This window comes from Notothenia rossii (assembly GCF_949606895.1).
Source record: "Notothenia rossii genome assembly, chromosome: 4".
NCBI lineage: Eukaryota > Metazoa > Chordata > Actinopteri > Perciformes > Nototheniidae > Notothenia > Notothenia rossii.
The window spans coordinates 73982078-73995931 of NC_136902.1; the positions used below are offsets into that span (position 1 = coordinate 73982078).

At 37.8% G+C, this 13854-nt stretch overlaps 2 protein-coding genes across 9 annotated transcripts in view; both read right to left on the reverse strand.

Annotated features, from left to right (window-relative positions):
• Positions 1-2233, reverse strand: part of arhgap32a (Rho GTPase activating protein 32a) — a 33030-nt gene extending 30797 nt beyond the window's left edge. Inside the window, exon 1 of the mRNA XM_079676574.1 lies at positions 1864-2233. The gene's annotated coding sequence lies outside the window, so the exon portion shown is untranslated. The remainder of the gene's footprint in view (positions 1-1863) is intronic.
• Positions 2234-3860: 1627 nt separating this feature from the next.
• igsf9ba (immunoglobulin superfamily, member 9Ba) overlaps positions 3861-13854 on the reverse strand; it is a 64564-nt gene continuing 54570 nt past the window's right edge. For 4 of the 8 annotated variants that reach the window (XM_079679224.1, XM_079679227.1, XM_079679225.1 and 1 more), the window contains 2 exons: positions 10584-10714; positions 3861-8457 (listed from right to left, as the gene is read on the reverse strand). In XM_079679224.1, the coding sequence (XP_079535350.1) occupies positions 8255-8457; positions 10584-10714 (334 nt within the window). In that variant the 3' untranslated portion in view covers positions 3861-8254. Of the gene's footprint in view, positions 8458-10581; positions 11812-12607; positions 12651-13854 lie in introns of those variants that run through there. The other 4 variants (XR_013807842.1, XR_013807843.1, XR_013807844.1 and 1 more) reach the window with 3 other exon arrangements.

The window sequence follows — 13854 nt, forward strand, 5'->3', positions numbered from 1 at the left end:
ACCTCTGATAAAGCTTTGTCTCTCATTTGACTTTTTGAAGGTGGAGTAAGAGTAAGAGGGAGAGGTGGCGGGGGGGGGGGGGGGGGGGGGGGGTCATATGATCCTAAAATCTTCTTGAAGTCTAAAAGGGTGAGATTAACTTTATTTAATCTCACAGACACTGAGTCGGTGTCACGGCTCTATCTTTGTCCTTCTGCCACTAACGTCACAAATAAAGGGTCGAAAGCGGGGTGAACAGCAGGGCGATTAATTTGTAGAAAACAGAGACCCAAATATTTAATCGACAAGCTGATCTGCCACCTAAGCCTAACAGTGACATAATACAGGCCTTTCGGTTTCAAGCACATATTCACTTCCTCAAAATAGGCAAATGACAGTCAAATAAATGATTAAGAGGGTATTTACTGAGTGGGACACATATTTAGGGAATATGAAATTCATTCTAATCTAGAGGATAAAGCTATGTGACCATGCTGCTGGCTCACTAACCCAATATTAGGTGTCACAGAAACGCAGAGATATGACACGTGATATGTCACCTGCCCAATCTAATGCAATCCAATACAACATCCCTGCCACAATAACTACCTTCACTCATGTTCAACTGTGGCTGTACATGTTGAGGCCATGATTGTGTTATGAGTGTTTTGCACTGTATTACATAATACAATACCAAACATATCTATGATGTTGTCCCTACGCACTCCTACACACATACAAGTATGGCACAGTGTAACCACAGGCTTCACAATACAGTGTAAAAGGCAGCATTACTATCTTTAAACGTATTATTTCCCTAATTTATTCATGAATCACTCGATCTATAAATATTCAAAAGAAAATAATGACAAAAGCCAATGACGAAAAGATGAAAAAACACTCCAAAACACAAATAAATTCAGTTTACTTTTACATAAAATAGGCAGCCAGTCCCCAAACCTGATAAATTGGAACTTGTGAATTTTTGAGAATATGTTTAAAGAAAGGATGGTTAATCTGTTACTTCTCTCTCAGTCCCAATAATTTGTTAGAAATTACACATGTTTTATCAATTCCCTTTGTATTTTCTCTAATTACATCACTGATGATTTATTTTATAAACTAGTACAATATTATAAAAGATATTTAGGCTCCTTTATTGAATTATCTGCTGTATGTGTTTCTCGTTGCCTCTGTGTCCTTCTTGATGTTGCAAATGAAGCTGCTGTGATGCAAGAAACATCTAACAATAAAACATTATCTTATGGTATTGTATGATTATTTTCTCGATAAATGATCAAATAATGTGGTCTATAAACTGGCAGAAACTTACTTAAGTTTACACAAAAATGACATGAATCGATGTCAAAATATATCCCCACTCAATTTTGGTCGATTTTCTCGCCCAATCGATCAGTATTTTCAAAGCTACAGAGCCTAAGTTACTTAAATCGTGCCTATTATTTTCCCTCTAACCTACCAACAAACAACCATCGTAAAACGGGTTTCAAAATAAACAGTCTAATTCAATAGAGCAACCAGACAATGTGGGCTACAGGGGGAAAAGTTAACCACCGGTGTACTATGACCTGTTGGGCCTGACAGATCACCGTTCGACTCCATACACACACACACATACACACACAGACAGACACACACACACATACATACACACACAGACAGACACACACACACACACACACACACACACACACACACACACACACACACACACACACACACACACAAACACGGTCATTTTACCAAATTGATCGGCTGATCGATTCGTAAAACAGCCTGAATCAGGTTTCAAAATGACACATCAGGGCAGTGACAGCGGTTCAATAATGTGTGTGGTATTGACTCCCTGATCGAACAGCCTACCTGTAACTGTGCACGTTGCTCCACTCCTCTATGCTGCACAGCGCTGAGCTTCTCGACGAGGAAACATGCTGTCAGCATCGCACTGCAGAAACGCTCATCGCGGACACACACGCAGGCTTACAGCGGATCATCGGAGGTAGATGTTTTCTGTGGTGAAAGCTGTGCTCGGGTGCGACATCTCTGAGGCTGAGGCAGTGTGGGAGTGATTCCGAGGAGCTGGCTCGCTCTGTGAATCTGCACTCGCCAGCGAGAGCGCGCACAACTGATGTCGTGCTCGCGCGCCTGGGATGTTTTAGCCCTAGGGGTTCCCAGACCTTTTCAATGTCAAGGACCTGAATATGCAGCAGGCGTGAGAGTATGCAGCCCCCCCTCCCCCCTTCATCCTTTTTGAAAATATTCACCAGCCTGAGGAGCCCCATCTGGCAAATTGTGTGGTGTTAGGTAATGCTTGGTACAGAATTACATAACCATCTAGTGGGTGGTAACAGTGAGAGGAGTAAAACCTGCAAACCACCATCCTAATATACATCATCTTATTGTGCCCGTCCACTAAAGGAGAGGATTTCAAATGTCAAAATGTCTTATTTTTGCTGGGGAGGCACTGGGACACCATTAAGATCCCTGACCCTGTCTCTGTTGATTTATATCTGACAATTGTACTACTGTTATTATTGATATTATTCCTCTAGCAAATACCTAACATCACATTGAAGAGACATAAAGTAACGGGTAAATACAGCATGGTCCAAAGTAATAAATTACAATTATAGAACGCTAAGAAGCATCTCAAAGTTAACTAATTTCCAGTTTTTTCTCAATTTCTTGTTTACTTTAGTTATACTCAGATCTATAATACAATGTGTAAGATAAGCATAAATATGTTCCCTATTGTTTTCTAGTATACTGTATTCATTATGTTCAACAGATAGGTTGCAGTATCTTCCACAAGTCTCAACTGGTTGCCTGGCAACCCCATAGTGAACAGGAAGTTATAAGCAATATCTATAAAATATATATTTGTATTAGCTCTATGATTAAAGCTCAACTACTGTAAAGTGTAATATTTGTGAGCTTACAATGTGCTGTATATGTTACCTCGAATAAGACCCAGGCCAGCTGTTGCCAGTCTGTTAGGCTAAGCTAACTGGCTGCTACCTGGAGCAGTATATAAGACGGGCTGCTGCAAAAGTTAATCAATCCTCTTAAATTACTTTTTGGCAAGAACACATACGTGTATTTCTCAATGCCAAACTATTATCGTTATAGGCATTGTTTCTGGAAAAAAACTGAATAAACTGACAAATTGAATGAGAAGAAAAATGTGAGTTACAGACCAAGCCAAAATCACTTAAAGGAACAACTATGTTTTTACGTTTTATATAATAGCTGAAGAAAAATGTTAAACAATTAGACTTTTTTTTTCAAAAGAGTTGGTGACGCCTCCAAAGATTGGTGTGTTTGCCCAGTGGATTAACTGCTCTTCAGGTGTATGCAGATCGCTGCTCATTTGTTTGTGTGCCTGCCGGGGGTAAGCACAAAGGTCATTCTGATAGGACTCATCCTCTTTCAAGTTATTTGTTTTTCTTGTTCCACCATACAAATCATTCCTTAATGTTTGAATGGCCAAGAAAGCCAAGCTGGGGTCAAAATATTAATCATTTAACAACTTGTGTGCATTTAAACATAGACTTTGATCTCAATAGCACCATTCTAAATAAAGTCATATATCCGACATGTTACAAATCAAAGGAAAAAACATTTTCTCGAGATAAAAATCTGATATAAAACCTTGCAGTTAAACTCATGGGCTGCTGCTAGTGTGTCCTAGGATTAAAGAACAAAAAAAACCTGGCCTGATTAAACCGCTCAATCCCCACCCTATCTCCATCTGCCCAACACCTACACCCTGTGTGCAGCATATGAACTACACCTTCTTGAGAGATACGAACAGAGGAGCTCAAGTCTAGGAAAAATAAATCCACAAAGAAAAATAAAACCTCTTTTGATTTTTTTATTATATCAAAATACAAAAATTTGAGAGGAAAATTTCGTATGGGACTAAGCATTTTGAAATGATATGGTGACATGAATACAACACTGTTTTCATATTCTCATAGACATGCCATATATAGAGCATAGATCATGTGCTAGGCCCATGTCTACGTCACAATGAGCCACCAGCAGTGAGCCTGTGTGTTTCTCCTTACAAAGGCTTTTGATGGCGACTGTCATATCCAGGCCAGTTGGTTACAGGCCAGAGTTTTTACATCATAGTTCGTTCAGGTTTCTGTTTACTCAATAAAGAAATGAGATCCATGGCAGTTGAACATGAAGAGTGAGTAAGACATGATCTCAGATGATACAGAATTCACTGGACAGCAGTGGCAAACAAGAGATAAAGTAATACAAATATTATACATAAGGCTTTGGTACAGCACCATACAGTATGAGTTAATTGCTCACAAAAAGTTAAGTGAAGCGTTATACCTGATGTGGTGACATAACGGAAATACAAGTCTAAAAACTGAACACAAAAAAAGGGACATCAGGTTATCATTTTAAAACAGAGAAAAGTAAAAAAAAATGTTGGGAAATATTTACATATGAACAGTGTTGAATACAACTTAAAGACCATTATGGAGACAAACTATGTACAAAAAAAACAATAAACAACATATAATACAGAATGTAAACATGTGATGAACAGCACAGAGTTCAGTGGATGAAAATGAAATTAAATGTAGTCAATTTTCTTCCTTTTTAAGCACTACTTGGTTTGCTTGAGTATGAGCAATAGCTAAAACAGTCAACGATGTAGTGCTTATTGTAGCCTACGATAATAATACATTCTAGTTTCTCAGTGCTGGTACACATGAAAAAACAGAGAATATAGAAAATACTACATATTTCTATTTTCCGTCCAATAACAACCAGCTTGGATGTCCATGAATGATTGCTAAATACAGTAGGCGTTTTCTTGTATTGTCTCTACATGCAAGATTAATACAATAAAAAATCAAAATGGTTCTAAGTATCATCCTACCAGCACCTAGTGATGCACTAAAAGCTGTAAGCAGAAAAATCGAAAAGGAAACAAAAAAATCAAGCTAACAGTACGTCCAAAGCAGCCCTCTTAAACGCTGTAGGCTACATGTTTCTGTTGAATATGCAAAAAAGAGCCCGGAAGACAACATCCATTCGTTTTAAACCCAGAGAGGATGTATGAGCTTTCCCAACACCTTTCAACCAGGAGAATCAGTATTACATACAAATGTGGTCTGATGGCTACTCGTGGCCATACTGTACAGTACTAGTAGTATTTCTACGGTCAGAAAAGTGGTGATGACATGAGACGGTTACGCCCCTGCAGATAGTGTGCTTGAAAAACAGTGCTGTTAACCAAAGATGGCGGACCTACAGGAAGTGTGTAGAAAAGATCCCCTCGCGACCTGACATTGCTCTCAGATTCCCTCTCATGTGTCCTGCGGCTGTGTACTAATTTAAACCAGGTTCTCTTTTTAGGCTTAGTTAATATTGTCAGTATCATCACAAATATACTTTAGAGAGGGTACCTTGGAAGCACAGACAGACATTGCAAACACACTATAGAAAACAGGAGTTCATTTGAATGTCACAAGTCTCTATTACTCGAGGTTATACTACTATTTTTCCAGTATTGTCTATCACTGTCATCACACCATGATACTGTTATAAGGACCTATAGAGTCTACCGGAGCTAGTTTAGTTGCTCAAACACACAGGGCCTACTTGTGAAAACAGAACAAAAAATCTTTAGACCTCTATTCTACAGCACCACAAAGTTAAACATAGCACCAAGTCGTAATGTTCAAAGCAACTATGCCCTAACACACTTTTCTTCATCAAACTAATGTAAACACAGTTTCCTCCACAGCACGTATTGTACATGACGAGAGCATGTCTGTGACGCTTAGAAAAAAGTTTCCTTCCGTTTATTTGCTTAGGACACCTGAAGGCGAAAGATCTGGATAAATCTAAGAGTATTACTTTGTTCCAAGAATATTGTTATAGAGGGCAACACACGTCTGCTTCTAAAGCTTTTTCCAAAGGGCATTCACGTACTATACATCAGAGAAAATACTACTTAACTTGTGCAGCCAGCGGGCTATGGCAATAATACATCGTACGGTACTAACATTAAGGTTTTCTTTTCTTCTCAGATAAAATAATGTCTGCTAAAGTATAACAAATGAGGCACCTTAAAATGTTTTAGAAACATTATCCGCTTAAAGCCGTACTGTAAGCAAATACTTTTATATATAATCTAATTTATTTTTCCTAGGGATCCTTCCCGTCTTTTCATACATCCTCATACAAGAACGTCTTCCTGTAAAACATGGTTTGATTAATCTTTACAAATACAATACATACCATGTACATAACAAATATAGATCTTTTTTTGTTTTACTCGTATCTTACATGAAACCAATTTGTTAAAGTAGAATATGCACTTTCACTTTCAGGCAATCATCACTCTCTCACTTGTCAAAAGAGATTTCAATAAGCAGACATTGAGTCGATTCATTCATGTGGATATTTGTCGGAAACCTCTGATTTGTTTGTAGCAGATGGAAATATAGCTGATATGTTTTTGAGTGATTGAACTAGCATTAGCAGTAAAAAGGAAATGTTTTTTTTGTAGCCATCAGAAGAAAGGGAGCTTGGCTCAGGACTTGTGTGGGGCTGTTAGTTATTACCTTATGCAGCAATAACACAGAGAAGTTAAACAATTGGGACTTAATTTGCCAACTGGACATCTCACCAATGGCAGCTGCTCTATAAACAACTTAATGGGTCATTCGATATACTTTGACATCGGAACATTCGTTTTCTGTACAGCAAAACATACATTCATTATCGGTTAGTGACGAAAAACTAACAAACATACAGAGAAGTAGCTAGCAAGTAATATACAGTTGTTAAAGATAAACAGTCAGGGTGGCCATTGTTAGAGTGTTTCCCATTGCTTGTTAACCGCTTCATGAATAAATCACATTCTCCTCTAACAGCTGTCGTTAAACATTAACATCCTACTAGTTACGCATGAAAACTCATGCACAATGCTCTTGTACTTGAAGATAAAGTGGTATTTATTGGATTTACTTGCCTTTTTTATTTTAATTTGTGTTTTTTTGTTTTATTTGTATGGGTAATCTGGTTCTGTACTATTACTTGGATACACAAAGTTGAAGCAGGTACCCATTTAAAATATAAATGTAAAAAACAACAAAGAAGTTATGCATTCTTTGTAGCATTTTCTCTAATGTGTCCTTGGCAGAGAAAGTAAAAACACACATACTATTAAAGTCTCTCACTTCCAACCTCCAGAAGAGACAAATATGAGAAGGCGAAGGAAAAGGCAGTTTATGTTAGAAAAAACAAGAGAAAAAGGCAAAAAAAGGCACCTAGAGACGTGCCACGTTCCACAAATGATTTTCTTAATAATGAAATACATACTACAGTACACTTCACAATTCATCACCCTGTTCTTCTAAACCTAAAGTCCAACCTCTGTTGATCGTGTAAGCCCCAAATTATTTTGAGAGCTCTCATGAAGGCTATGATCTTGTTCTTAATTTGGTGCTTTAATGATAAGTGTAAACACACTCAGCCATCAAGCATAACAATTAAGACAGTCCTCTAATGGTTGGCATTGAATCATACATGAAAATAAACACAAGATTCCAGCTATTATCGATAATAAAAAGCTAAATTAGATCAAGTTAGGCCATATTATCTGTCTGAATGAGTGCGGCGTGTGATATAAACCTTTTAATCCATACGTTCCATATGTAAAAAGGTCAAGTACTTACAGTATACCCAAAGATTTACAGCAACTCTGCGTTTACTCTGAGGTATATTTTGTGGTAAGAACCCTGTGTTTTAATATTGACGCTATTTGTATTGTAGGAAAGGTAGACCCATGTCCATGTCCGAGGACGCACCAGGTTTCACAGTACACTGTATCATTGGAAAACCTAAAGATATGGACCTATCAATGACCAGTGAGTGAAAAATCTTTTACGTGTTGTGACATACTCAACCAACACATTTGTATTACTGTAGAAGGAAGCTTAATTCCCTTGTTTTTACTATTTATATACATTATATATGTTTGAAATGTTTTCAAGTGAAATTCCTCAGAGACAAGTGGTGGTGCCAAGTCAGAAAAGCCATTGTTCTTGACTTCAAATGAGATTTTCAACCCCCGGAGTTTTCAGCTGGATGTTTCTCGCTGCCCAGCCCTGATGAACTTTTAGAGATTATAAGAAATGTGTTAGCTAGAGCCCGGGGTGGAGCAGGGAGGGCTGAGGTGGGTTCAGTCTAGTCCAATGGCTTGGGGGCACACGGGTCAGCGTAGAGTGCCGTAATTTGGGCCCTCAGAGTCTGCACTGGCCAGTATGCCTGTCTGGTCATCCTCAGACTGCCTGCGGTGCAGGAAGGAGGTCAAATAGACATAGGGGTTCTTCTTGTTTTGCCTTTTCCTCTTTCTGTGGAGATCCTCTCCCTCTTGGGGGGTCTGAGATTGCTGCTGGGTCTGAGAGGGACACACACCTGAAAGGGGGGCAGAGAGAAGCAAAGGAGTAACACACCATCCACCACAGGTATGTTGTTACCAGTCAGCCTGCATCTGGGTCTGCTCTGCTCTAAACTCCTGAAACAATATTGTTGGATTTTCAAGTTTCCAGCAGCCCTTGATCACATTATGTGATTAAAGCAACCAAACCAAGCTTAATGTTGTGATATTTCATCAAAATCTATTTATTTTACATGTCTCAATTAAAGTTCTAACCAGATCCTGTAAAAAATGAATATTCTGCACCCCTTAGCACATCTTGAGTTTTTAGGTAGACACCGACTATGATGTGACAAAAACTCTACCTAAACTTTACACTGTTTGAACAGAGCAGAGAGTAAAGGACAAGAGAGGTTGTCCTCCTACAAAAAACTACCAAATAGGTTGATTGTTCAGCAGTTTATTACGACCTATAGTCACGTTTTAAAGTGTAGCACCTCTAGTGGTCGTGTAAGAAACAACATGCTCCCGTTGCCGCCATTAAAATGCTTTTTGATTAGATTTCTAGCGAGAAGTGTATATTGTACTTTTAAAGTCTACGTCCAGTAGATGTGTAGAATCTATAGTTTGATAGATATTATGAAGATGATTTAAGCTCTCGCCCTATGGTCTCGCCAGGAGAACGTGGACTACGTCTTTACGCAACACCCATGTAAAGTTAGGGTCAACCCTCACGGGGTGAAAACAGTATTTCCGGTCTCGAAGTTTTCATAATAAAACCGGATATATTCCCCTCACTGTCAAATGATCACACAGTGATATCTGCATTACTCATTCACTACAAAAAATCAGTTTATCCTTGTTAATTACACAATATTGATTGGTTTAAATTGTGTACAATGCTTTTGTGTTTTTAACCTTCGATTCGGAGAAACAAATAGTCTTTTGGGAGTTGAGACACTACAGAGTTTCCGAAGACACTACACTACCCAGAATCCTCAGCTATCGTTTAGGACTACAACATCCGCTTTCCTTTACAAACCCTATTTCATATCGCACAAACACCATATCCGAATGTGCATTGCGGCTAAAACATCCAAATCACCAAGCTTGAACGGTAGCTGAGGATTATGTAGGTAGATGTTTTAGCCTATCAAAACCTCTGAAAAAAGAAATGTGTCTCTCAGGGAAAAGCCTACGGGAAAAACACAAAAGCATTGTACACGATTTAAATCAATTAATGTTGTGTAATTAACAAGGATAAACTGATGTTTTTAGTGGATGAGTACTGCAGATATAGCTTTGAAATCATTTGACAGTGGGGGGAATACGGTTTTATTATGAAAACTTCGAGACCGGAAATACTGTTTTCACCCCATGAGGGTTTACGTGTTGACGCTAACTTTACATGGACGCTGCCGCATATACAGTTTTACTGGCGAGACCTCAAATCATCTTCGTAATATCTATCAAACTATAGATCCTACACATCCACTGGACGTGGATTCTGAAAGTACAATATACACTTCTCGCTAGCAATCTAATCAAAAAGCATTTGAATGGCCAAACTATCCTACAATTTAGGATTTTCAAGAGAGGGTTATTTGTGAATATACGACGCTCCGGAGAGTTTGCATTCAACAGGAGCACTAGAGGTTGAGAACTTTAAAACGTGATTATAGGTCGTAATAAGCGCTTGAACAATCGACCTATTTGGTCGTAATAAGGGCTTGAACAATCAACCTATTTGGTCGTATGAGTTGGAGAACATGTTGTCAATTTGTATTGCAATTGGAGATGCCATGTTTTATACCAATATTGGTAAGACTCGCAGGGTACTTGGAAAATGTTTTATATTGTCAATAATTCAATTGTATCATTTTTTTTGTTAAATACATTAAAGAAATTCTATTTTCTTTAAAGTTCCAAACTTAAAAATGTTTTACAAAAATATTGTAATGATCATTATGCCTCTGTTGTTAGAATTTTTGGTAAGAGTCTTTATAGCCATGGTTGTTTTCATATAGGTGAAGGACTTATGGTGCAGTGAAAAAAGAGCTTGCAGTGAGTCAAATGTGACAGGAAAAATAAAAAGACGGCAAAAAAGGCCCTCAAAGCGCTTCAGAGAGTTAAGATAAACACTTTTTCTAAGCATCAGACGAACCTGTTCTTCTTACGGAGGTTGTGTTGTTATTGTTGTTGGCAGCCCCTCCCTTGGCTTTAGTAATACAGTGGTGTAGCAGTGCTGGTAAGCTCTCAGACCCGGCAGGATCACTAGACGCACCTAGAAGTTCTCTGAGAAGAAGAGAGACAGCACAGCACACGTTGCTCCGTTAATCCAACAGTCATGCCCGTCTACATGTTAATAGCAGAAATACACTTTGCATAGCTATTTTCATTATGTTATGGTTCGATGAGCTCTTGTACTTATACTGAGAGCCCTTTAACTAAGATGATGAATGTCCACTTTCTATCTGCAATGATGGATGATCAAAGTTAGATTCAAAGAAAGAAGGATGGGACAGAAATGAGAAAGTGAGAGAAAGAAAGAAAGAGAAATTGACATAATGTAGAGATGGTGAATTTATTATGTCTGAAACAATCATTACATTAAAGACCCAGTCCATGATTTATTGGAATAACATAATTGTATACCACACATTACTCCTAAAAGGTAAAGTGCTACAAATGTACTTATTTTTGGTCCCATGTTGTAATTTTAAATAAGGGACTTGTAGTCTTGGAATAACGGTTTAGACAATTATTGAAATTGCTGTGCTCACTAATTGGGGGTCTTTAAAAAGTGACTGCTTCAGAAATGCGGGCAATATATTGTTCTCTTTGCTGTATACAACTCATAAAATGAAAATAATTTCAGGAACTTTAAAATGACTGTTCCCGTATCAATGAAGCCTAAATGTACTTTTGAAATATCTTCCAACATCACTCTGTTTACTTAACAGTAGAGCAAAAGAGATATCTAAGTGGTAATTTTAAGTGTGCTCAGATGTGTTTTATAAATACTGTTCTATGAGCTATTTTCATTTCATGAGTGATACATGCAATTTAAATCATAACAATCAATGTTCAAAAATGACATCAAGGTAAAGTCTTTGTCATAGAATACCAGTTTACCTCACACAGAATACTCTGGTTTTGTTGGTCATCTCTCATAGAAAGATGCAATTAAATGAAATTTGATTAACCTCACAAACTCTAAAGTTCAGAGTCTTAGTGTCGGCTTAATGTCTTAGCACTTCCATTAACTGAAAACAAACAGCTTAAAAACTTGACTTAATGTCAAATTAAGTCAAGTTGTTGGGTGAAAAATGGATTGTTTCAAAAGGCATAGGGAACACAAAACTTTAGAGATGCTTGTCCTTCATTTGTCACTGTGGAGAGAGAGAGTGAGAGCCATTAGCAGAGAGGGGGAGACAAATGTTTGAAACAGTCCTGGACAGATAGAGAACAATTTCATTATCACATACACTGTGTGCAGGGGCCACAGCGTGTTAAACTAAGTACATTTCCATAGACATGAACACTGTACAGCACACTTTCATAAACATGAACACTGCGTACAGAGGCTTCACCATGCTGACGGGAGGAGATGGCAGGAAGAGGAAATGGCCGTTAAAGAACAAGTCACATGACAGGAAGAGGAAATGGCCATTAAAAAACAGTCACATGACAGAAAAACGAAAGCACTTAGGACAACAAATGTGACGAAGAATTTAGTTTGAGAATTGTTGTTATTTGTTTGGTCGTAGAGAGAAGTTTAGAGAATGCATGCATGGCATTTTGCACATGGAACACAACTTTAAAGGGGAATACTCCAGTCTATCAGTCATGTGCGTCCTCTATTGATTCAAGGCTTATTTGTTTTGGTTGCAGAGAAACATGTCTGTATTCAAAATACAATCCAAAGACAAAAATGCTTCTCCACAGTCCAAAACCGCTCCTCGTGCTTGCTCACAAGCCTAAAAACTGCAGCCTATGCCGCAGCAGGCTTACTGTGCCTGGGAAGAGTATTGACAAATGTGTCCTGCAGTAATTTTTACCATTAGTTGTACTTCACTTGAATCCAGCACAGAGGCACAACCCAAAGCGATTCCCCTTTAAAGGAGAGAGTGATTAGAGCCCTCCCCCTGCTGACCCCTCCCTCTCAGACATGGGTCCGACCCTTACCTATTGCGGCGTAGGGGACCGGGTCACAACGCTGCCCAGATAGCTGAGATCAATCAAAAACAAATCACGTAAGACCCTTACCCTCTATAAAGCAGCAGCCCTATAAGCTACCTTCCCTTAGAGGCCAGTGATGGTGCAGGAGCGAGGGCTCTGCCTCGTGGCTTTAGCTACTGTATGGTTGTAGTGACTAGGGGTGTGAGGTGGGTGTGAGGGGCGAAGGACTGTGTGCAGTAAAGACATGACTGTGGGCCATAAAAGTATATGAGTCTCAGCTATATTGTTATATAGGTGTATATAAAACAAAACCTCCTGGGTGATGAATGCTAATCTGTGTACAGGGCTCTGATCTATCAGACTGTCGCTTCTAATGAGATTTGATAGTTTTATTTCTTTAGGAAACTGTATCTATATATCTATATACTTATACAGAATGTTACAATTTCTAACTTTTATAACTGATTTATTAATGGTTGATAAATCACTTACTAATACATTATAACACATCACTTATTTAGGGTAGCTATGTTTTGGCTTTTTTGGCTGCAGAGCTTTTTGTCTAAAACGTATATATCAAAAATGTACAGTAAAGTAAATGGGCAAGTTTAATAGTGCTAGGGCACTCGAGAATTGTAATCCTTTGTTGCTTTATGCTCCATTGCATGGAATACATTTCATAAGGATACGTACCATTTACACTACCAATTGAGATAATAATGTAATATATAATCATCAACAAATAAATGCTGATATATTATTTTACACAAATCTATTGATTTCAGGAGTTTTATTGACTGGATACCCAGAGGTGTAATTACCTAAAGTTAGTCCTGCCAACAATGAATAGATGCACAAATATTTTGAATCCAACAGCATACCATTTTTAAAGTATTTGTATTGTTGGTATTTTAATTGTGTTTTAAAGCTACTACTTTAGTGATTTTAAGTATAATCTTTGGTATTGCTCTAGACTAGAATTACTGCAATATATTAATGACATATTAACATTTATAAACACTGTCCAGATGACTTACTAAGTTTTTATGTTTGCCTATTAGAAAATGGGACACCAAGTTTTTTGTTTTTTTTTTAGAACTGATTCCTTATATAAGGATTATAAAGTTTAAATTAAATATTACTTTAACAGTTTAAAAAACATGAATAAAGCCTTTAGTTGTGGCTTATAATTTTAAAGAAAGTGGATTTATCAGAAAGTGATACATTTTCTTTATATTATAGTGTAATACAAT